The 23,345-nt window shown below is 34.9% G+C and overlaps 1 protein-coding gene across 1 annotated transcript in view; it reads left to right on the top strand.

Moving 5' to 3' along the window:
• LOC129730306 (protein sax-3-like) overlaps window positions 1-23,345 on the top strand; it is a 360,003-nt gene that overhangs the window by 221,809 nt on the left and 114,849 nt on the right. The window contains exon 2 of the mRNA XM_055689524.1: window positions 7,891-8,084. Coding sequence (XP_055545499.1) covers window positions 7,891-8,084 — 194 coding nt within the window. The remainder of the gene's footprint in view (window positions 1-7,890; window positions 8,085-23,345) is intronic.

Below are 23,345 nucleotides of genomic sequence, written 5' to 3'. Positions count from 1 at the left end.
ACTTTTTGATACGGTATCATGCAAAAATGTCAACTGTTCGACACACTGATCTCGAGATACATATTTACGAAAGAATGATTACGAAATTTAAAACTATTTTCGTAAAAATGCTATATCTCGAGATTGGCTCATATTACCACAAGGTGATAAATGTTTCTTACGTAAAATTTTCCGAGAAATACGTAGAAACGATCGAATTTAGAGTAAAATTAACTGCATTTGCGGAAAAATGCAAATTTAATTTCAAAAAAAATTAAAACTAATCTATCTGGCAACACTTCCGGTCAAAAACAATATTTTTTCTGCATTCCTTGGTTTATTTCCTTCAAAATTCACCTATTACTATTTTTCGGGTGTTTTATGTCTATAAATTGTAAAAAAAATGAATTACGAAATTTACAGCTTTTTTCTTAAAAATGTTATATCTCGAGATTGGCTCAAATTACCTCGGAATGATAGTTGTTTCTTATGAGAAATTTTCCAAGAAACACGATGAAATTATCAAATTTCAAATAAAAAAGGCTGTATTTACCGAAAATGTAAATTTAGTTTTCAAATACAAAAATTATTTATCTGGCAATATTTCTAGTCAAAAGTTATATTTTTCTGGATTCCTTGGTTTATTTTCTTCAGAAATCAGCTATCAGTATTTTTCGTACAACTTACGTCTATGAATTGTAAGAAAAAGAAAAAAGAGATTTTGAACAAAAAATGCGTGACTTTGCAATTAACAGGGGGGTCCCACAGAGACAATCGACACCGAATTGGGGATTTTTCAAAAGTGACAGTATATGAATAATTCTCCCAACTTTGAGCAAAATCTGTAATGGTCGTGTCCAAGTTTGTGCTTTTTCGTGTTCACTTCGTACGAAATGACTCATATACTTTCATATTTTTTCCAGTTGAAGCTTTACCGAACTTTAGTTTGCACATGCATCACTGAACAGGAATAAAACGAACACTATACAACGCAAACAGGTTTCAGCAGTCAAAGTACATGCAGACTAAAATAACATTTTACTTTCAATTCCAGCGCAAAACGAGAAAATATTAAATCATCAATAATTTATTTGTTGTCCTAAAAAGGACTGTTGTTGTTCAATTTCATATCGGATATCATGTTGATCCCATCTGTGCGCTACCCCGACAGAAGAGATTAAGGTATTTTTCTGATAATAAAGTTGAAAATTGTTTTCCCAAAGAAAATTGGACGGCCCATATACTTTGAAAGCCAGCATTCTGAAACGTTCGTGAGTTGTCAAAACACGGTAAGTTTTCATCAGAGAAAGTACAGGCTTATGTAACTACTACTGATGCTGCTCACTATTGCACAAATGTAGCTTTTATTAGAGGAAGTGCCGCTGCACCAGCTTGCCCCAATATCGCTGCTGATACCACTGCTCTCACTGTCTAAAACTAATATGAGCAGTTTCGGCTGAAACAGGTTCTTACATAGGCCAAATAGTACATTCCGAATTACTAGGTCTATAATTCTGTCGACCGTGCTTAGGAAAGCAATCATATAACGGCCAATCAGGTCAATCGAAAAGGATTGACCATTTTCAATAATATAGTTGCTTGTCATGTTAGGCTTGACCATTTTTAACCCTCTAGTGCCCAGTGCCGCCCACAGACGGTCTCCAGTTGAACCTCTAAAAAGCTTCAATTAATACTTAAAAAATGTTTATAAAAATTCTTAGTAATTTTTTCGAAGTCCGTCTGAAAATCAACTTGGGCACTAGAGGGTTAAGGTTCAAAGGAAAAGATAATTAAGTATGTTGTGAGACATGGAGATGAAGTCAAATTTAGAACTGTTCCAACATTTGAAGGTGTAATTTAGTTTAAGAGAAAATATCAACTCTTCAATTAGTGGCTATCCACATATCACGTGGACAGATTTTTAACGATTATTCCCCCCCGTGGACAAATGCCCATATAAATTCTTTTTTTTGCAAGGACCGTGGACATTCCACACCCCCCACCCGCCCCCTCCAAGCTGTCCACGTGGTATGTGGATGGCCCCTTAGGTATTTATTTCATCCTGAAAAGGACAATTTGCAGTTTAATTTAGTATCGGATAAGATGCCGATCACATCTTTGCGTTATCACTGACAGTGCGAATAAGGTATTCCTTGTGATGAAAAATACGGAGAAAAGCTGTTACACTCAAAACTAGACGTCTCATGTATTTTGAACTCCAGCTTCCCAGAACGTTGATTTGTTGTCAAATTGAGGCAACTTTTTATTGGATGCATTTACTACTGCCCGCTATCGCACAGAGACAGCATTTCACTAAATGAAGTACCCCACTGCATCAGCTGGCCCTGCTTCTATCGATGCTGATACCCACTGCAACTGCTGCCGCTATCCGTTACCACAGCTGTAGTCGCTATCCGCTGCCATTGGTGTCCGCTCCCATTGGTATCTGCTGCCATTGGTATTATATGCCATTGTTATTATATGCTGCTGCTAATAGAGGCGGGCCCGGATTTGGGGGGGGAGGAGCAAAGGGGGCCGATTGAAGGGGCCCCCCTTGTCCTAGGGCGACCTTTTTTTTGCTCGTCACCTTCCAGAACTATACCTCTAAATCTTTTAAGAAAAGAGGGCCTCAAAAACAAATTTGCCCCGGGCCCCCCAGCGTCTAAATTCGGGAGGACTGCTGTTGTCGCTGTGTAGAACAAATATAAGCGGTTTCGGCTGAAACAGACTCTTATATAGGCCAAATAGCACATTTCAAATTACTCGGTCTATAATTCATTCGACCGAGCTTGGCATGCAATCATATAACGACCAACCAAAGGTCGAGTTTTCGGTTTGACAAGGCATAAAAAATTTCTATAGTAAAATAGTTCGAATAATAAAACTACAATTTTCTGCATTTGGGGGGAATCTCAGAAGATTTTCCAATCTATTGCTGCAAGAACGAAGAAAATCTATCGAAAATTAACCGATTTATTAGCATTTGAAATTGGACCTATTTTTCCCTTTACCGGTTTTACATTTTCATTTTACATCCCTATGTAGCCGAGTATGTAGCCAAATTTCCTGAGAGACGTAGTTCTACGTCAAAAGCGAATGAAATGGGAAAAATATGAAACAATTGAGGTTTCTAATCACTCCGGTGAATTTTGGTGTTCCCAGCCAAGTCGGCAGTGTGGAAAGGCTTCAGAGACTAAGCTAACGTAGAAGCGACGAACTCAGCAAGCAATTACTTGGCGCACTTTTGTCTTTGCTTGGGGCACCAAAATTCAAAGGAATGGTTAAAAAACTGTAGGCTTTCATTTTTTCACAGTTTGAGCACAAGGGGCATTTTTTCCTTTTTGTTAATCAGTTTTATTTGAAAAAAAAAAATGTATGATATCATGATATTACTTTGCCCTTATTATTCCATTCATTGGTTGGGGTTTAATTTATTATTCAGTTTATTGTTGTATTTTTGACTTCAATTTTTTTTTATCTTCTGACATCTATACTCGGATACGTATATCTGTTGCTAAGCCTCGATAGACGGTAACATAGAATTATTTTTCTCCTAACAGATGATTGAAATGATTAACAAACATTTTTTAATCCTACGATTCTACTTTTGTTCACCAGCTTATCTTTACCTCTCCTCAGTAGCTACCACTTGAAGCCACGATCGGTTTGCGACTTTTCCCCGTCTAGCATAAAAATGTTTCAACCATCGCTCACTTTCAATGCATTTCCGGGCAACTTTATAATTCAATCAATGAAATTAGAAAACTTTACTTATTTTCATTCTGCTCGTTTCTGTTTCCTTGCCGGCACCTATCGATAGCTTACCTGACTGGACTGCTAGAGAAAATGGCTAGCTATGTTGCTCTGCAGCGTGTCGACCGTTTCACGTTTTGACGATATCGTCATGTAGAAAAGTTTGCACGTTCTTTTCTCGCATCGTGCTTCTCCTTATTCAGTGTCCGACCTGGTGAAAAAGTGACTTCATTTCAAAAGACACTGAAAAGTTTCGATTCCTTTCCCTGCTAGAAGGAGGAAATAAAAATGGGGGTTGGCTCAGAAAGCAGTAAAATTTTTCTCCACTATCTTTTTTTTTCGTGAGTTGAAAGTTTCACCAAGGCACTTTTACTTTACTCGCAATGCGCGCTGCTGTGTTGCTTCGAAGCGGTAGCAAAGCTTCGACAAGCGCAAAAAATGTTTTAAATTAAAATATTTAAATAGCAGTACCGGCTTTGAATGCTTTCTAAGTAAATTCTCTGTACAAAGTTGTTCTTCTGACGAAGGGAAAGATAAATGAGACAACAGGATGCCGCCCGTCGTGATTATTTAATTTGAATTTAAAATTGATATGCGAAGAGAAGAAGTTGTGCGAAGATGTTTTGCAGTTCGATTATCAGCGCGAAACTATCTGCGGAAGAAATTCCGAGCTTCGAGCTGAGTTGCCGGAAGATTGCCGAACACGTCCCAGTAAGTTGTTCTGCACAAAACGAAACGAAAGTTTTTGACTGATGGATTAGGTTATGCGTACTCGCGTAGGGACTCGTGGAATGTGAGACTAAATTCGATTGGAAATTGGAGGATAAGGATTATCAATTAGTTGATTGATTCATTCCGGGCCAAATTGCTGAGTCGATTCGACGAAAAACTTGAGCTGTCGATAAGGATTTAATTTTCCTATTTAATACATTTATCAACGACAATGAGATTATCATTGAGACTCAACTCTCAGTTAAGACATTATCGCCTCACACTCAGTATAAATCGTAAAGTTTTAACACAATTTTGGCTGGTCATAAAATTATCACGAGATGAACAACAAATCTACCAAATAAAGAAAAACGACGAAAGAAAGTGCTCCAAATGTTCGCATCAGTTTAACACGACGCCAACGCACAGCTAGGCAAAAATGTATGCAAATTGCTTCACATTATATATTCATGCCTCGGCGTTTATCCTGCGCCTGTACGTGTGCATACCGTAATATATTGCGGTCGCTCGCCGGCCTCGACCGTCCGACCAAGTGCGTGGAGGTTAGGCCGAAGTTTAATCGATACCCCGGGGCAACGAAAACCATGGAATCGTTGCAAAATAAAAAAAAAAACGTCCCGCATACTTAGAAAATGGGACTCTTCCCGAAGTAAATTCCATTAACCCAATACAACGGGAAACTTTTCACATTTTTCCATATAATGGCACCGAAATGATAATGAGCAGTGTTCGGATCAACATATTATTAGTCTACTAGCACTGCCGGAAATCTCTTTGTTATTGTTTCAACAATGACAGATGACTATAAGTGACGTTTGTGTCGAAATATTTAACCTGTTTTAGTACGCCTCCCGCCTCCCGTGAATATCGTAATTATAACGGATTTATCATTGGAACACTTTTCGCCATCAGCAGTGAACCGCTATTACAGCGCTTCGGAGTGAAAAACTCAACATAATATGCCACTTTTAATCTTCTTTATCGCACATCGACTACAACACACAATCAAGCAGGATGAGACAGCAGCCGGTGAAAGGCGAAAGCGCAAGTCACAGAATTAAGCCCCCACTGGAAGCCGTCCAACGCACGAGCAACAAAAAACGCCCACATAAATCACGTCGGCACTTACGCTTAGAATTTTCATTTCAAAAGCTAGAGCTCAGAATGTCTAATCTTCACTGTACTTTGCTGGGCCGACGAAGTTAACGAAGAAGGAGGGCATCTGGTGATTCCGATCATATTGCTGCTCATATTTCTTCGCATTAACGGCTCCCAGATAAGCAGCACTTTTTATGAGAGCAATTAAAAAACAGATAATTCAATAGGCTGCTTCTGGGAAGGTGGCAAATATGCGCCGTCGAAATGAGGAATGTTATTTCAAAGGCATTTTTTCGAGCAACATTACAGTGGATTCATGAAAATAATTAATTGAAGTAACGCTATGGTGTTAATGGGAGTGATAAGAATCTTGAGTAAACCCGATTAGATTGAGAAGAGTTATAAAATGGAGCACACAATCCCAAAACAGAGAATATTTGTTCTAATGTTTAAAGGTGACAGAATTTTCCACATCCGAAACTTATATTGCCACAATCCGATTCTCCGAGCTTAAAAGCACAACAGAGTAGTAGTAAAACACCAAAATCAGGTCAGCCGCTGGAAAGATTGTTCGGTTCGGAGATTTTAAAATGCATGAGCTTAATTATTTCACTCAGCTGCTCCGCCTGTCGGCTACGGGGTTGGAACGACACAGGTTGCCCCACTCGGTACGGAAATCCTTTAGTTTGCCCAAGCAAAAGAAAAACGTATCGCTGCTAATCCGAATAACAAGCAGCTTTATTGTTGCCGACTAGTGCACATAGTAAGTACAGAAGCGCTGCCGGCGCTCTTTAGCATATTTTTGCATATTTGATTAAATTTAAAACAACTCGTTAACGGAATCAACAGTGGATTAGCTAGGAACGGAATGGCGTGCTTTCTTTTTGTCGTGGCTTGCATGCAACGGGGGTCAGATTATGTTGGCAGTTGGGTGATTATCAATGGAAATAATTACTACCAACAGGATAAGAATGCAATCGGAGCAACATAGTCGTAAGTTTATATGAATCATAACGATAATTATTATAATCAATTAGGTTAAAATTGATAAGAATTAAAAATATGAAAATTAATTCAGATTTACAATCGTTGCTTTAAAGATATTTTACAGCCTCTAACGATTTTACAGATTTAAAAAAATTTAAAGGTTCTCTTAGGTTTTCATCACGGCTTTTGAAATAAAACTCCATTGTTGTATTTTTAAATGAATCTTTTTACATTATTCACTAGTTTTGTTATGCAAGGACTAAAAAAAAAAGAAAACCTACCCTATTGTTTCGCCTCCCTTTTATACAAGCAAAACTTATCCCGGAGCACCTCCGAACAATGCTAACGGTGAAACATCAAAAGTGCTCCTTTCATAAATTTTCCTCCACCGTGTCCAGCTTCCGTAAGCTTACCAGTAAGGTGTAACAACTCCGTTCCGCCTGGTGCAATATTCTCCCATTATAATATGTACATTGTATAGAGCGGACGCTCCACCAGGCTATCTGTTCATCCGGGAAGCAAGAAGCAATCGCCATGCAAATTTACGATAAAGAAATGCCTGATTTATAGCTCAATTTCAGACACGGGGAATTTATCGATCTCGGGCTGGGTTTTCACCCCGCACTTGGCGGAGCTTCTAATTAGTTTCCCCCGGAATGGAACGATGGAGACGCACGGTTTTCGGTGCAGCGTTCGGGTGGGTGGGGGAATGACGATATTTTCGTTTCCAGGTAATTAACGTCATGCAAATTGAAATGAAAATTATGTTCTTGCCTTAATAACCGATAATTACCTTTCTGCTCGGGTCCAAGTGATTTTCCTCATCGGCGAAGGCCGTTATTTTTTTTTTTTTGTTTTCTTTAGCTGCCTAACTAACTGCAAACTACCCGCAGGCTGACTGCCATTTAAATAAGTTTGCTGGCTACTGTGAGGCAGTACCGATCCAAGGACTGAAACGGAGAACTCCCAGTATTGGAGCGAGACGGGTTACGGTTGCCATTGTTGTGACAGTGGGTCAGTTTCCGCTCGAAATACACGAAGACGGTTTAATTGTTATGTTGCGTTTCCTCGACAATTAAGTTCCGGAGTTGCATTCCATGTCATGTAGTACTCCAGAGCATTCCAGCGGCAACCCGGCCAAAGCAAGAAGACAATTAGCTGCACGCTACGATACTTAACCGGTCGTTTGTTTAAAATTCAATTTGTCAAAATCAATCATATAAATCGGCACGGCATTTATCGCTAGTTGTACTTTAAACTGTGTTTGTTTTTACTAAACTATTCATAATTTATTTACACAAACTAATTATTCGTCTCGTTCGATTTTTTCTTTCGTTGCAGCGCTACAAAATCCGCGCATTATCGAGCACCCGATTGACGCTACAGTGCCTCGACATGAGCCTGCCACACTGAATTGCAAAGCAGAGGGCCATCCACCGCCCAGCATCCAATGGTACAAGGACGGAGCACCCCTGAAGATTTTGCCCGGCTCACATCGAATATTTCTGCCGGCCGGCGGACTATTTTTTCTGAAGGTAAGTTTTAAATATTAAGGCAGATACAGATAGCAACAAAGCTGAAGATAGATCCCAATTCCGATTCCATTTGCAATTCTACCTAATCTAAAACCTAATTCTGAATCCAATGTGATTTCACTTTAAATACCAATTTCAGTGCTTATTCCGATCGTAATATTAATCTCATTCTTAATTCTACTCCCATTACTAACAATAATCCAAATCCCAATTCCAATTTTTATTTAAATCCGATATCTAATCCCAATCCCCGGGATTTCCGTGTCCCAGGAAATAGTTATTCAAGTCCCGGGAAATAATTTATGCAATGATTTTTTTTTTGAAAAGTCGATTCAAAATTACAGACCATTTGAAAGTGTGCGCTTGGGGAATGGAATGCTCCAAACCAACGCACTCAACAGTTCTTGATGAAATCATTGCAAAACAAGAATTTGACGTCAAGTGAATTGCTGTCGACTTGCTCCGATGCGTAGGTAAACAATATTTGCAAGAATTATATTTATTTCTTGAAAGGGTTAGTTGACCTAAAAGGTGAGGAAGGTTTGAGTTCGAAAGCCCATGTTGTTGCTTAACCTATGGGGTAACCACTATTCAGGAAGAGCTTTAAATCAGAACCCCGTAACATCCTAATTGATTCAGGTAACCGCGTAAAACTTCTTCATAAAAAGAGAAAGGCTTATGAACTTAGATTAGTTCACCTACAACATCCAAAAAGAGTTGCAGAACCTAATGTCTATAAAACCGTGCCCCAGAAATAGTGGGAGGGATTTACCGAAGAGAGTTCTTGACATAGTTTTTCGAGAAAAACTAATGTGTTTTGTAATATTTCAAAAAAAAAAAAAAAGATCTATTTTTTAATAATGCTAAATTAGATAGGGTAATTGCTCCATTCTTCATCTCAACAGCTAGCTGCACTTATTTTCATCTTATTTCTCTAATTTGTTCAATTTACCGTCAAATTTCTACAAATTTTTGAAAGTAAATCTATTTGCTTCTCGATTTTGTCAAGTGGTTGAAAGTTTTACGTTATAAATGAGGTAAAATTTGATAAATTGATCAAGAAGGCGTGATGAGATGAATATAGGTGCTGAGATGAATATAGGAGCGATTACCCTATTCGCTGTTTTTTACTGTCCTTTGGAATTTTTCACTATTTTCTCGTAATCCCGGGATTTATCGAAAAATCAAATTTTCATTTCACGAGCCGGGAAGCTAAAAGCCATCGGAAAATGGTAGAGCTTCCCAATTCTAATTACAACCCAAATAGGCTAACCGCTCCTATATTCATCTTAGTACCTATATTCATCTTTTCACGCCTTTTTAATCAATTTATCGTCAAATTTTACCATATTTTCAACGTCCAATTTGAGAAAATCGAGAAGCAAATAGATTTACTTTCAAAAATTTGTAGAAATTTGACGGTAAGTAGGACAAATGAGGAAAATATGATGAATATAGGTGCACCAAGCTGTTTAGATGAATAATGGAGCGATTACCCTATCATTCTTATTTCCAATTCCAAATTCTGAGCCGAATGCTAACTTTAATACTAGTTCTAACCCAAATCCTAATTTCAATACCAATCTCAATCCCAACACTAGTCAAAAATCTTATCTAGATTTCAATTCTAATCTCTATCCCAACCCTAATCCTAATTCCGATCATAATCTCAATCCCGTTCTCAATTTCAATCACTTATATAGTCCAAAATTTATTTCCTATTCCAATGTTTATCTCAGATTTTTATCAGCACCTCTGTTAATTACGAACCCAATCATAATATTTATTCCAAATTTAATCTCATTTTTTCTGTCAGTAACTGATTTAATAAAATAAAATTGGTGATGTTAGAAAAACAGATCGGAGTTCCTAATTTCAATCTTAATTCAAATTACAATTTCAATCTTAATCCCAAACTCAGTTCCGATCTCAACACTGATTGCAATCCCAGTAACAATTCCAATCCCAATTACAATGCTAATAGCATTCATATTCCCATTTCTATTAAAAATCTCAATTCCATCTGCAATCCAATGCAATTTCAGTTACAATCTCATTCCTAATCCCAATCACAATTCCAATGCCAATCTAAATCCTAATCCTAATCCGAATCCCAATCTTCATCTCAGTATTTATATAAAATTTTCATCATCTCTTTCGATAACGCTGATCCCAATTTCAAAATAAATCACACTTCTAATCCTATCTGTTATCTGCAATTGATATTTTTATAAAAAATTCGTGGCATTAAAGAAAATAAATCGGAGTTCCTTAATTCAATCCTATCTCAATTCCAACTTCAATACCAACAACAATAACAATGTTGCACGCTAGCCTGGTGGGTCAAAAGCGGTTTCGATCATGTAAAATTTCAATACCAATTCCACACTAAATCTCGTTCTCAACATTGACAACAGTCCAAATAGCAATCCCAATCTTAATTACAATCCCAATACCATTCACATTCCCATTAAGGATTAAAATCCCAATTTAAATCTTAATACCAACTCCGATTTCAATCTAAATCGCAATCCCATTTCGATTCCAATTACAAATAGCAATGAAAACCCGAGTCCTTCAACTTCAATTCCAATTCTAGTTTTAATCCAAATTCCAGTACTAACTCCAACCCCAATCTAAATCCTAATTCCAATCCTCACCATCTTTATTTAGAACATTGCTATAATCCTAATTTCAATTCTAATCCTACTATTTATCTCAAATTTGCATTATATCTTTTGTTAATTGCGATCTCAATCCTTATATCCATTCAAATTCCAATTCTATCTCTTATGTTAGTAACTAACTTAATTATTTGAAAATCACGATACTGAAGGAAACAGATTGGATTCCCTAATACCAATCCAAATTAAAAATCTAATTTCAATATCATTTCAAATCTCAATTTCAATTACAATCCGAGTATTGTGCCTTATCAAATAAATGTTTTGTGAACAGAAAAAAATCACAATCCGAATCGCAATCTAAATAATAATCCCAAACCTGATCCAATCCTAATATCAAACAAAACCTCAATCCCACTATCAATCGAAACCGAAATCTTGAATTCAATTCCAATTCTTATCAAAATTTAAATTCCAATTCCAAAGTCAATCCCGATCTTAACACTGATTGCAATCCCAATAATAATACCAAACTTAATTACAATCTAACTACCATTTACAATCCCATTTCCAATTACAATCCCGATCATAATCTTATTCGCAATCGCAATTCCACTTTCAATCAAAACAATTTCGATACCAATAACAATGAAAATTTGAATCCCAATTCCGATTGTTTTTCCGTTTTTCATTCCAATTACAGTTATTCCATTCCTGCTCCCAATCTCATTCTCAAATCGGATCCTAATCTCAGTTATCAATTACACTACGCCACAGCGACTCCGAATTTCTAATGAGATCTAGTGTAAATTGTAGGTCTTGTTAAATGTAACATTCGCTCATACTAGAGATTTTCCAAACACCACCAAAATCTTAAAGTATGGTCAAAATACGGATGTCTAATCAGTGCATAGAACTTATTTTAACTCAGTTATTTTTAGATCGATTTTCAATATTTTAGCAGTTTTGGAAATAAGATAAAAAGAGCTTTCAAAAAATATACAGGTTTGTACTAATGTCACTGAAACATGTTGAGTTATTTGAGTTTAAATCTAATTTTTAAGACTTTTTCACGCAATTTTTCATCCGAACTTAAAATTTGTCACCTGTTTTTGTTAGAAAGATAATACAAATACACCAAAATTTTGAAAGTATATTCAATGACAAATCAAAAAACAGGTGACAAATTTCAAGTTAAGTTGAAAAATTGCGTGAAAAAGTCAAAAAGTCAACTCGAATCAAAATCTCAAACTGAATATCAATCGTAATCCTAATTCCAATCCCAATCTTAATCCCAATTTATTTCTCACCCCAAGATTCATTTCAGGGTTCTATCTTTGGTTAATTCCGATCCCAATCTTGATATTTATTCGAATTTATATGCAATCTATTTTGTCAGTAACTGATATAATTTTAGATAATAGTGATGTAAAAAAAGTTCTTATTTCCAATCCAATATTCATCTCAATAATAATCTCAATCTTAATAACGTTCACATTCCCATTTTTAGTTACAAACCCAATCCCAATCCCAATCCCGATCCTAATCCCAATCCCAATCCAAATCCCAATCCCAATCCCAATCCCAATCCTATCTTCAATCTCAATCTCAATCTCACTCCTAATTAAAATTTTAATCCCAATCCGAATCCCAATTTTATAATCTATACTAATCAAAACCCAAATTTTAATTTCAATCTCTATCACCATCTTAATCCTAATTCCAATCCCAATCCTGATACCACTTCTCAATATAATTATAATTAATTTTTTATTTGAATATTTATTTCAGATATAGTTATGTAATATCTTTAGTTATCTCGGTATTTATTCCACTTCCAATCTTATCTCAAATATCAGTAACTGAATTTAGGACTATGAGGGGGCCGGGAGTTCAGTACCTGTTGGGGGCTTTTTCATAGTTTGCAAAATTTAATGAGGGAATATGTCACACAAAAATATATGTTACAGGAAGGTAATAGAAGGAATAACACAATTTTTAGTTTTATTAAAATTTTAGTTATTTTAAAGAGATGCTCGCCTCGTCTCCTGTAATAGGGCCCATAATTATAAAAAAAATCGTCATAATAAGAATAAGATCGAATTCCTTTTTCCAATTCAATATCAAATATCCATCTTATTAACAATCCCTGTTTTAATCACAATCCAAATCCTAAGTCCAATCCTCATCCTAATCCCAATTCTAACTTCAATTGAAATATTATTTCCTATCCCACTAAAATTTGAAAAGCTATAGTTTTTTTAAGGACCATCCAGTGTCTTCGGCAAAGTTGTTTGGCATCTAAAATACTATACCTGAACGCAATGCAGTGCATCAATAAAGCATTATTGAGCTCTCTGAAAAGCGGAAAGCAAAAGAACAGGTTCTCCCATATATATTTAAAATGCAATGCGCCAAGCGGAGACAAAACCAATAGACTTGCGGTAAGTTGAGCAAAACACATTAGTTGATCTAACGATTGGATATAGTTTTTTGACGTATAACTACGTCTCTCAGGAAGTTCGTTTACATTGGGGTGTAAACAAAAGAGAGAAACCATAATGCTCATAAGTCGGTTAGTTTTCAATGGATTTCCTCCGTTCTTTCAGCAATCGATCGAAATTCATGTGTACATCCGCAAAGTGTAAAAATTGTAATTTGATTATTTGCACTATTGTACTATTGAAAATGGTCAAGCCTTGTTGAAACGCTGGTTGGTCGCTTAGTGTTTGCTTTCTCTAACACGGTCGACATAATATTATACCTAGTTAACCGTGAGTGTACTCTTTTGCCTATACAAAAGCCTGCTTCTGCTCAAACAAGTCATTTTACTTTTGGATGATGTGACTGTCGTATATATTTCAGCAACACCTAGCAGCAACAGCTGTAGCTACAACGGGTAGCAGCAACAGCTGTAGCTACAACGGGTAGCAGCAACGTTAGACAGCAGTTGCACCGTCGGTGGTAACGGTATTTCCCATATAAAATCTTTTTTTTTTGTAAGGACCGTGTTATTTGAATCAATTTACAAGATTCGGAAATATTTTGCTTTCTCTTATCCAATCAAACTGATGATTTGACGCCTTCGTTGAACTCAAATTTACCACAATTCCCATTATTAGGACCAGCATTCAAAATTTTAAATTGAACAACTAACTGTTCGTTTTAGGACAAATAATCAAATGAGTTGAAGATTATACATTTTGTCAAGAGATTTTGCGCTAAATTTGTTTCTTTCTGAATGTACTCTGAGTGTTGAAACTTGTTTGTGCCGTATAGGGTTTGCTTACTTCCTATTCAGTGAGTGATACCGTATATAAATATGTGAAATAAAATTCGGTAGCCCTTCAACATCTCGCTCAAATTTCAGAAATAGAGCATCGCTGCATGCAATAGCCTTAGTCTTAAATGTTCACCTCCATCTTCATATTTAAACTCGAAACATTTTCAATTATGAGTTTAGTTTCATTCGCCCAACCAGCGGCGTGCGTGCGGGATCATTTAGAGCAGCCGTAACAGCAACGGCACAATAGTCGAACCGCGACAGACCACATGGAAAGCAAATTAGCATTCTACAAAATAAAAGACGTTTACGATTTACTGCGACAAAAGAAACGAAAACTACGGCAGATCAAATGGAGGATCTGGCACATTAAATAAAACCACTGACGAGTGCTTGCTAATCACCTCAAGCGACATCAAAACATTAGACCTGAAAAGCTTCGATCCCGAAAACTGCTTTTATTAAGACAAACAAATGATTGATTAAAGATTGAACATTTTCCTCTACTGGTTTAACGCTCGAATGGCATCTTGCACCTACTGCTGAAACTTCTTAAGTAGTTCTACGTCAATCTAGCACAATCCTTGTGTTATATTTTTATTTTTTATTTCGAATTGGTTTAGGGTTTGCCTCCATTTAATCCCAAAGTTACCACTTGTCAAAACTGTGCTTAAAATTTTGTTTTCATATTTTCATACATAAAATCTAAGTTTGTGTTTGAAAAAAGAATGAATTGTAAGAAACTAAAAAAACTAAAAAGTGCGTTAAGCAGTATATTTGATTCGATTTCAGGTTATATTGCAAAACAGTTTTATTCGTAAAAAGAAATATATGTTGAAGCATTTCTAGGAAATCGTTGTTAAGAGTAGATTAAACTAATAGAAGCAATTCGAAATACAAATAAAATTGAAATTTTTAAATCAGATCAAATACGAAGTAAAATATACAAACTCTACTTATCTGCAAAAGATTATTATTAAAATAAGTAAAAGAGATAATCAACTATTGAAAATGAAGCGTAAACCAATTAAAATGACAAAAGTGTTAGGACATGCTTAAAAGTTGTCAAAAAAACGTAAATTGATAATCACACTAATATTTTTGCAGTCATATTTATACCCGCAAACTCTCCCACATTTGGCAAATAAGGAATACTTCAAGAAGCAATTAACAGAACAGAACATTCAAACTGGCGTTTTGCCCCAATTTCTAACTTTTTTTCGAGCTATAACGCAGGTAAAATATTATTACTTCCCACTCTACGATATTTCGATAAAATTAACTCATCCTAAAACCAATTTTGTGGAGAAGTTGAATTTATAAAGCCCATAAAATCCCTAATATTAAAATTATAATTGCTTTTTCTTCGGCAACAGCTCCTGCCACTCGCTAGAGTCTACTTTTAATTTCATTCGTTAACTCCTCTTGAAAGCAAAAGAACGTGCATACAAATCCTCAGGGTTCAGCACCACAATTGCGAAAAAACATCACTTCAATTCCAGCAGGGGATCTTCGAGATTCCAATAGGTCGAAAGCATTCCGAATTGGCTGTTGTTCTGGGTATGGCCCGGCGACGAAGAGACACGGCACCAAAATCCGCCGCTTATCCGGCTACTTAGCCTAGCTTCGTTTCATGATTCGATTCGAACACCGCTGCGGAAACGGTGGTTTATTTTATGGTGACGTTAAAATTGAGCTCACATTAAAGTGCTATGGTCTAACGATACCCGAGTTGGCTTCTTCACGAGATGACTAAAATAAAATTCTTTTTAACTTTTAATTGGTCGGATTACGTCGTTGGCTGATGGGGGATGGTACAGAAACCGGGAGGCTGATGCTTGTTATTGGATAATGGCGAATCAATATTTCTCTCCATCATAATATTTTCACAGTAATACCCTGCTGAGCACATTTGCAAACTTGGCAGGCATGGTATCGGAAATAAACCGCACAATAACTGCAATGGCCAATGCATAGTGAGCCCACCGTCAAGTCGGGCATAAAATCTGCTTAAATATTTACATTTCATAAAATTTTTAATCATTTTCCATCCGTGTCACCGCAAAAAGCAGCCACCATGCCATCGTTGGCAGTTGGCTTTTATGCTAACGCTTGTCTTTTGAGTCCACCTCCCCACTCGCTCCTTGTCGGTCCGACCAATTTTTGTTTGTTCCGCTCGGTTGCAGACGTGTCGCGCGTCTCCTCAGCCATTGTTTGGCCAATTTTCCTACCGTCGCTTTGTTAGCTGCAGCACAGCCTTGTACCACGGTTGGCTGGTTGGTTCATTCTATATTTTCCGGATGCCTTCCCGTCTGTCGGGCTGCGGGGTTGCTATAACCCTTTTCTCTGCCCGTGTTTGTTCTTGGAATTCGGTAAAAATTATCCCGTTTTAAAACTGAACTGCATGCCGACACTTGAACTTCCCGTACACACTGCTGTAAGCTGGCAGGGAGGGGAAAAGTGTGTTTAATCTTTCATGAAATTGTTTTAATTTTTAAGCGCAGTCACCAGTGTTTGCCTCGGGGTTTTCAGTGAGGTTTTATGGCTCTAGCTTAAAAACTTGTTTATGGAATCCTAATCAAATGAAACTGGTATTTTCACCTTCTTTCTCATAAAACCAGTCTGACTTTTGTGTCCACGAAAGGGAGTGGTTTTCTGCCTTTTGAACAAAACTTATGAGAAGAATATACAGAAATTTATAAAAATCTGCAACATGAAATGAATTATTTGATTCTTAAACCCGAAAACAAAAAATACAAAGTTTTCATTTTTAAAACAAGAGTAAACGAAAAAAAAACTTTGATATAGTATAAAGATTGAAGGCCATAATTCAAAGCCACAACCGCAAGGTTGACGTGGAACTGCATAAGGCTATTTCACACATGTCACCGTAAGTGATAAATATGAAGCAAGCTTCTCTTTTTCTATAGAAAAAAAATGTCAACTGGTATCCAACACTTATAATATATCTCGCTGGGAACAATGTAGTGGCTCTGAAAAAAATTGAAATCAAATGAAATGGCTCTGAAAAATGTCTGGAGTCGACTTTCGATCTCTGGGATCCCCACAGTTTGGTCCCGGAGATCGGGAATTTGATCAATCTTGGCTATTTCCACCAAACCATCAGTCACCATTTTGGAATTAAAAATGATGTCTAGAGTAGGTTTTCGATCTCTGGACATCATATTAATTACAGAAATACTCATATTAGGTGGTATTCGGTCATTTTAGGCTTCCAAAAATCGGAATTCCCCATCATGCATTCTAAAGGATGCCGAGTCAAATTCCGGTCTCTGGGCATCATTTTCATTTCTAAAATACCTGTACTGCCGTTCTACGCATGGTTGGCCCATGTTACTTCTGGTCTATTTTCGTTTTTTTATCACCAATGAGTCTGTTTTCAAGTATATTTTTGAAAAATACTCAAAAATAACATTCTTTGTTCCGAAAGTCTTGAAAAACCATACCAAATCTGTTTGTCCCATCGATGATTTTCTACACATATTTGTCCCACTAAATTTGTTGTATTTTAATCGATCCCACTAATCACTAATTCCCATATTCAATACTTGAGAAGTGCTACAGAGCAATAAAAACTTCTCCTTACAACGTTTGGCTACATTACGGGTGTCAGAAATTCGATACCGAAAATCACTTTGCTTGATTATTAAAATGCGGTACGTTCATATTTTTATTCGGAAAACCTAAACCTTGTGTGCTGGTTTGTAATCTGAATGCCTTTCCTTTTCGAGCATAAGAAAAAAAAACGCATGAGAAATATACTAACTGAAAGTTATAAGCACTGTCTTTTGTGTGTGGCCAAAATGGTGAAAGCCTAACAATGTTCAAATATGGGCAATCTGAAAAAGCAATTCTCCTTTGTAATGGTAAGTCATCTGATACTTATTTAATTAACTAAACTTTCATCTCAACTATCATCACCTGCTTTCTTTATAACACGATTAGCGTGATCATTTTCGTGAAGAATAAACAGCCTTGTATCCCCAAAACGGATTTTGTATTGGGAAACATCGAATGCACGTGGTGGGACTAATATGCGTAGAAATAACCTATTGGAAGGCAAATTTCTCGGCAAATTTGTCCCAGTGGGTATTTTTATGGAAAAGAGTGTCTATTGCAAGGTAAAACTGCTTAAAAACTCATGGATGCATTTGTCACATTGGCGCAATGCGTAAAAGCATTGTAAAACTTTAACATCGTTTTTCTCGTTTGCATGATTTGGAACATGGGATAAATATGCGTAGAACGGCAGTGTGTTGAGTGATATTTGGCCATTTTCGACTGTTTTGAAGAAACTGGATGGGATTACCTTTGTTGGGTGGTATTTACACATTTTGGGCTGTCTTCCAGACACCGGACGTCACCATTATGAATTTCAAAATGGCGTCTGAGGTAAATTCCCGGATTCTAGATATAATTCCGGTTCTGAGAATCTCATATTAAATGTAATTTGAACTTGTTTTCAGTTCTTGTTGCTCAGGATCTGCTTTTTAAATATGCCTCGACAACTTTCAATAGTGCAATAATTTATGTTGTTTATTGACAGCTTACAAGTTTTCTAACCGACTGCTGCGGAAACGAAGGAAATTTTTTGAACACTAACCGAGTTATAAGCATTTGAAATTGTACAAAAATTGTATAGTTTTATTTAAGGTGAATCGGGACGTGGTCGCGATCAACTCGAATTTTGCAATCTAATTTTTTCTTGATTTATGAAGACTACGTACATGAAACTTTGATCAATTGTTTTCACAACTGTTGCATGCCTGAAGTAGCAATTCGAGTGCTGTTTATTTATGGAAGCCGAATTTTTTACGATCAAAATACAGAAGTAGAAAGAACTCTAACCTCAAAATTGTATAGGAAAAGGCCACAATCCCGTTTCACCTTAACATTCTCATTTTACAAATACCATTAGAAGCGTACCGAGAGACGTAGTTCTGCTTCAAAATTTCTGTACTTTTTTGATCGAAAAATAGACTTAATTAAAAATTCACGAAACTAGAATCAAAAACCGAAGTCGAAAGGAAAAGGTAAAAGGTAAAGTTAAAGGTCGCCATCCAGTAGCAAAAATTTAAAACCATCAGTAAAAATGTGAATTCCAAAGTAAAATTTTTAAACTTTGATGCAAGAAATCAGAAGTCAAAAGTAACTAGCAGTAGTTAACAGTTGAAACAAAAATTAGGCATTATTCCAAAAATGAAAATCTCAGATCAAAAGTCTAAAGTCCAAATTCAAAAACACTATTTAAAAAGTCAAACGGCACCGGTAAGAAAATTCAGATTATATAGAAAAAAACACCAAAAAAGTCAATAGTTGAGTATCAAAATTAAGAACCATAATATTTAAAAAAAACAAATTTTGAAAGATACTGTTAGACGTAGAAAAAAAACGAAGAATTAAAGTCAAATGTCGAAACGAAAAAAAAGGTCCTACAGTCAACAGTCAAAATTGATAAGTGAAAAGCCTAATTTCAAAAATCCAAATCTAAAAATTAGGAAGTTGGGCACCTCAAACCAAGAACCAAAATTTAAAAGAAAAAGTACCATAAGTAATTATAAACCAAAAGGGTAACTCCTAAACCAAATAAAAAAATTAAAATAAAAAGCTACAATTCATAAGTTTATAAATGACAATTATTCATCAAAAAAAATTAAAAGGCAAGTCAAATGTCGAAAGCTAAAATCGAAAGTCGAGAGTGGAAGTTGAAAATGAAAAATCAAAATTCGAAAGACGAAAATCAAAAACAAAAGTCATAGGTAAAGTTTCAAGTCAACAGACAAAAACGACAAGGCGAGTAAAAAGTATCAAAGTATAAAGTATGAAGTATTAGGTATTAAGTTTAAAGTTTAAAGTATAAAGTATAAAGTACAGAGTACAAAGTATAAAGTATAAAGTATAAAGTATAAAGTATAAAGTATAAAGTATAAAGTATAAAGTATAAAGTATAAAGTATAAAGTATAAAGTATAAAGTATAAAGTATAAAGTATAAAGTATAAAGTATAAAGTATAAAGTATAAAGTATAAAGTATAAAGTATAAAGTATAAAGTATAAAGTATAAAGTATAAAGTATAAAGTATAAAGTATAAAGTATAAAGTATAAAGTATAAAGTATAAAGTATAAAGTATAAAGTACAGAGTACAAAGTATAAAGTATAAAGTATAAAGTATAAAGTATAAAGTATAAAGTATAAAGTATAAAGTATAAAGTATAAAGTATAAAGTATAAAGTATAAAGTATAAAGTATAAAGTATAAAGTATAAAGTATAAAGTATAAAGTATAAAGTATAAAGTATAAAGTATAAAGTATAAAGTATAAAGTATAAAGTATAAAGTATAAAGTATAAAGTATAAAGTATAAAGTATAAAGTATAAAGTATAAAGTATAAAGTATAAAGTATAAAGTATAAAGTATAAAGTATAAAGTATAAAGTATAAAGTATAAAGTATAAAGTATAAAGTATAAAGTATAAAGTATAAAGTATAAAGTATAAAGTATAAAGTATAAAGTATAAAGTATAAAGTATAAAGTATAAAGTATAAAGTATAAAGTATAAAGTATAAAGTATAAAGTATAAAGTATAAAGTATAAAGTATAAAGTATAAAGTATAAAGTATAAAGTATAAAGTATAAAGTATAAAGTATGAAGTATAAAGTATAAAGTATAAAGTATAAAGTATAAAGTATAAAGTATAAAGTATAAAGTATAAAGTATAAAGTATAAAGTATAAAGTATAAAGTATGAAGTATAAAGTATAAAGTATAAAGTATAAAGTATAAAGTATAAAGTATAAAGTATAAAGTATAAAGTATAAAGTATAAAGTATAAAGTATAAAGTATAAAGTATAAAGTATAAAGTATAAAGTATAAAGTATAAAGTATAAAGTATAAAGTATAAAGTATAAAGTATAAAGTATAAAGTATAAAGTATAAAGTATAAAGTATAAAGTATAAAGTATAAAGTATAAAGTATAAAGTATAAAGTATAAAGTATAAAGTATAAAGTATAAAGTATAAAGTATAAAGTATAAAGTATAAAGTATAAAGTATAAAGTATGAAGTATAAAGTATAAAGTATAAAGTATAAAGTATAAAGTATAAGGTATAAAGTATAAAACATAAAGTTCTCAGTCTAATGAGTAAAGTCTAAATACAATGTCTAAAATCTTAAGTTTAAAGTTTTGAGTATAATGTCCAAAATTCAGTCAAAAGTCTAGTCAAACGTCGAAGGTGTAAAAGCAAAGGTTGAGAGTCAAGAGTCGAGGGTCAAGAGTCAAGAGTCAAGAGTCAAGAGTCAAGAGTCAAGAGTCAAGAGTCAAGAGTAAAGAGTCAAGAGTCAAGAGTCTAGAGTCAAGAGTCAAGAGTCAAGAGTCAAGAGTCAAGAGTCAAGAGTCAAGAGTCAAGAGTCAAGAGTCAAGAGTCAAGAGTCAAGAGTCAAGAGTCAAGAGTCAAGAGTCAAGAGTCAAGAGTCAAGAGTCAAGAGTCAAGAGTCAAGAGTCAAGAGTCAAGAGTCAAGAGTCAAGAGTCAAGAGTCAAGAGTCAAGAGTCAAGAGTCAAGAGTCAAGAGTCAAGAGTCAAGAGTCAAAAGTCAAGAGTCAAAAGTCAAGAGTCAAGAGTCAAGAGTCAAGAGTCAAGAGTCAAGAGTCAAGAGTCAAGAGTCAAGAGTCAAGAGTCAAGAGTCAAGAGTCAAGAGTCAAGAGTCAAGAGTCAAGAGTCAAGAGTCAAGAGTCAAGAGTCAAAAGTCAAGATTTAAGAGTTAAGAGTTATGAGTCAAGAGTCAAGAGTGAAGAGTCGAGAGTCAAAATTCAAATGTCAAAGTCAGAAGTCGAAATCTAATTTAAGGTTGAAAAAGAAAATTCTCCGAAAGATTCAGAATAAACTTTTAAAAATGATGTTAAAGCGTAATCTCTGGTTTAGCACAAATGAACTACTTTGTCTTACTAATGTGAAAACCAAATTATCAATAAGTTCTGACAGAAATCGTTGAAATTCTCAATAACAACGATTATCTCACTTTATAGCCAGTGAGATAGGTGTAAGATTAGGTTAAGGTTTAATTTCAAAATCATTTTTTTGCTTGACAAGTAGGTTTACAATATTCACTTAGCTGCGAAAACAACTGCAATCTATTAACGTAATTAAAATTTGAAATGTATGTAATAGTGTCGATATGTCACTGTTTGTGGCAGAACACAAAAAGAAAATTCTGAATAAATATCACTAAGAAATTAATTCGGCACAAAACATCCCCCCACCCCATTAAAAAAATTAAAAATTAAAAATCTAGAGATAAATTGAAAATATCAAAATTTATAAGCCCACAGTCAAAAGTTAAAATTCAGAAGTCTAGAGACAGTAGTCAAGTTGCTAAAACAGAATGTCAAAGGTCAAAACTAAACAGACAAACCTCAAAAGTCCCAAGATCAAATTGAAACATTAGAAGTAAGAAGACAGAAGCCTAAAAATAAAAACGGAAAAGCAAACAGAAGAGAAAATAATTGAATCAAAAATAGAAAGCAAAACGTAAACTGCCGAAAACTCAAAAATGCAGATTTAAAAGTTTAAAATCCATTTTCAAGGGATGAATCTCAAATGTCGGAAATTAATTGTTAAATATCAATAACAAAAATAAATTAAAAATGTTATAGTAAAAGCGTTCAGCTAGTTAATTACACATTCAAATTTAAAAGTTAATTGCCGAACACCAAATGCTAAATAACAAATATAATAAGCCATAACAGCGAAGTAGCGACAACTAAACTGCCGCTCATAGCAAGTCCGTCCCATTTGCGGTTTGATGCTGACGAGAAAACAGCAATTGAAAATCGTAACGTTTTGGGTGAAATTTGGCACTCGAATGCTTTTTCAATCAAGACCATCAACAGAATTTAGTACTGCAATGAAAATCTAACACTTTTACATCATAAAACTTGTATAAACACCGAAATTTGACTAAAATCTGTTGAAAATCATAAGCTGGGACTCACATGCGATTACTTTTACGGTACGTAGCCAGAATGTTAGCGAGTCAGTCCCATAGCCGGCTACGACCGGTGATGAAAAACAAACTACTGCAAATCAATGGCGGTGCTATAGCTTGCGTTTGGAATGAATCCACCGCTGGTCAATTCATAAATGACCTTCTCTCGTGCCTTATTAAACAAGTTTTTTGTGAGAAGCATAACCTAATGTACCAACTGCGCCGCTCAGAATAAAATTAGATTTTGTTTTTACATTTGATAATACTGATAAATTCGAAATCAGTGTAGGTAACTTATTCTAAATTTTCCTGAGAGCGGTCACACGTTCGTGACGGCGGACAGCTTCG

This window comes from Wyeomyia smithii, chromosome 3, assembly GCF_029784165.1.
Source record: "Wyeomyia smithii strain HCP4-BCI-WySm-NY-G18 chromosome 3, ASM2978416v1, whole genome shotgun sequence".
NCBI classification, from domain to species: Eukaryota; Metazoa; Arthropoda; class Insecta; order Diptera; family Culicidae; genus Wyeomyia; species Wyeomyia smithii.
The sequence above is the reverse complement of the archived record's forward strand: the minus strand, read 5'-3'. Positions and strand labels throughout refer to the sequence as shown.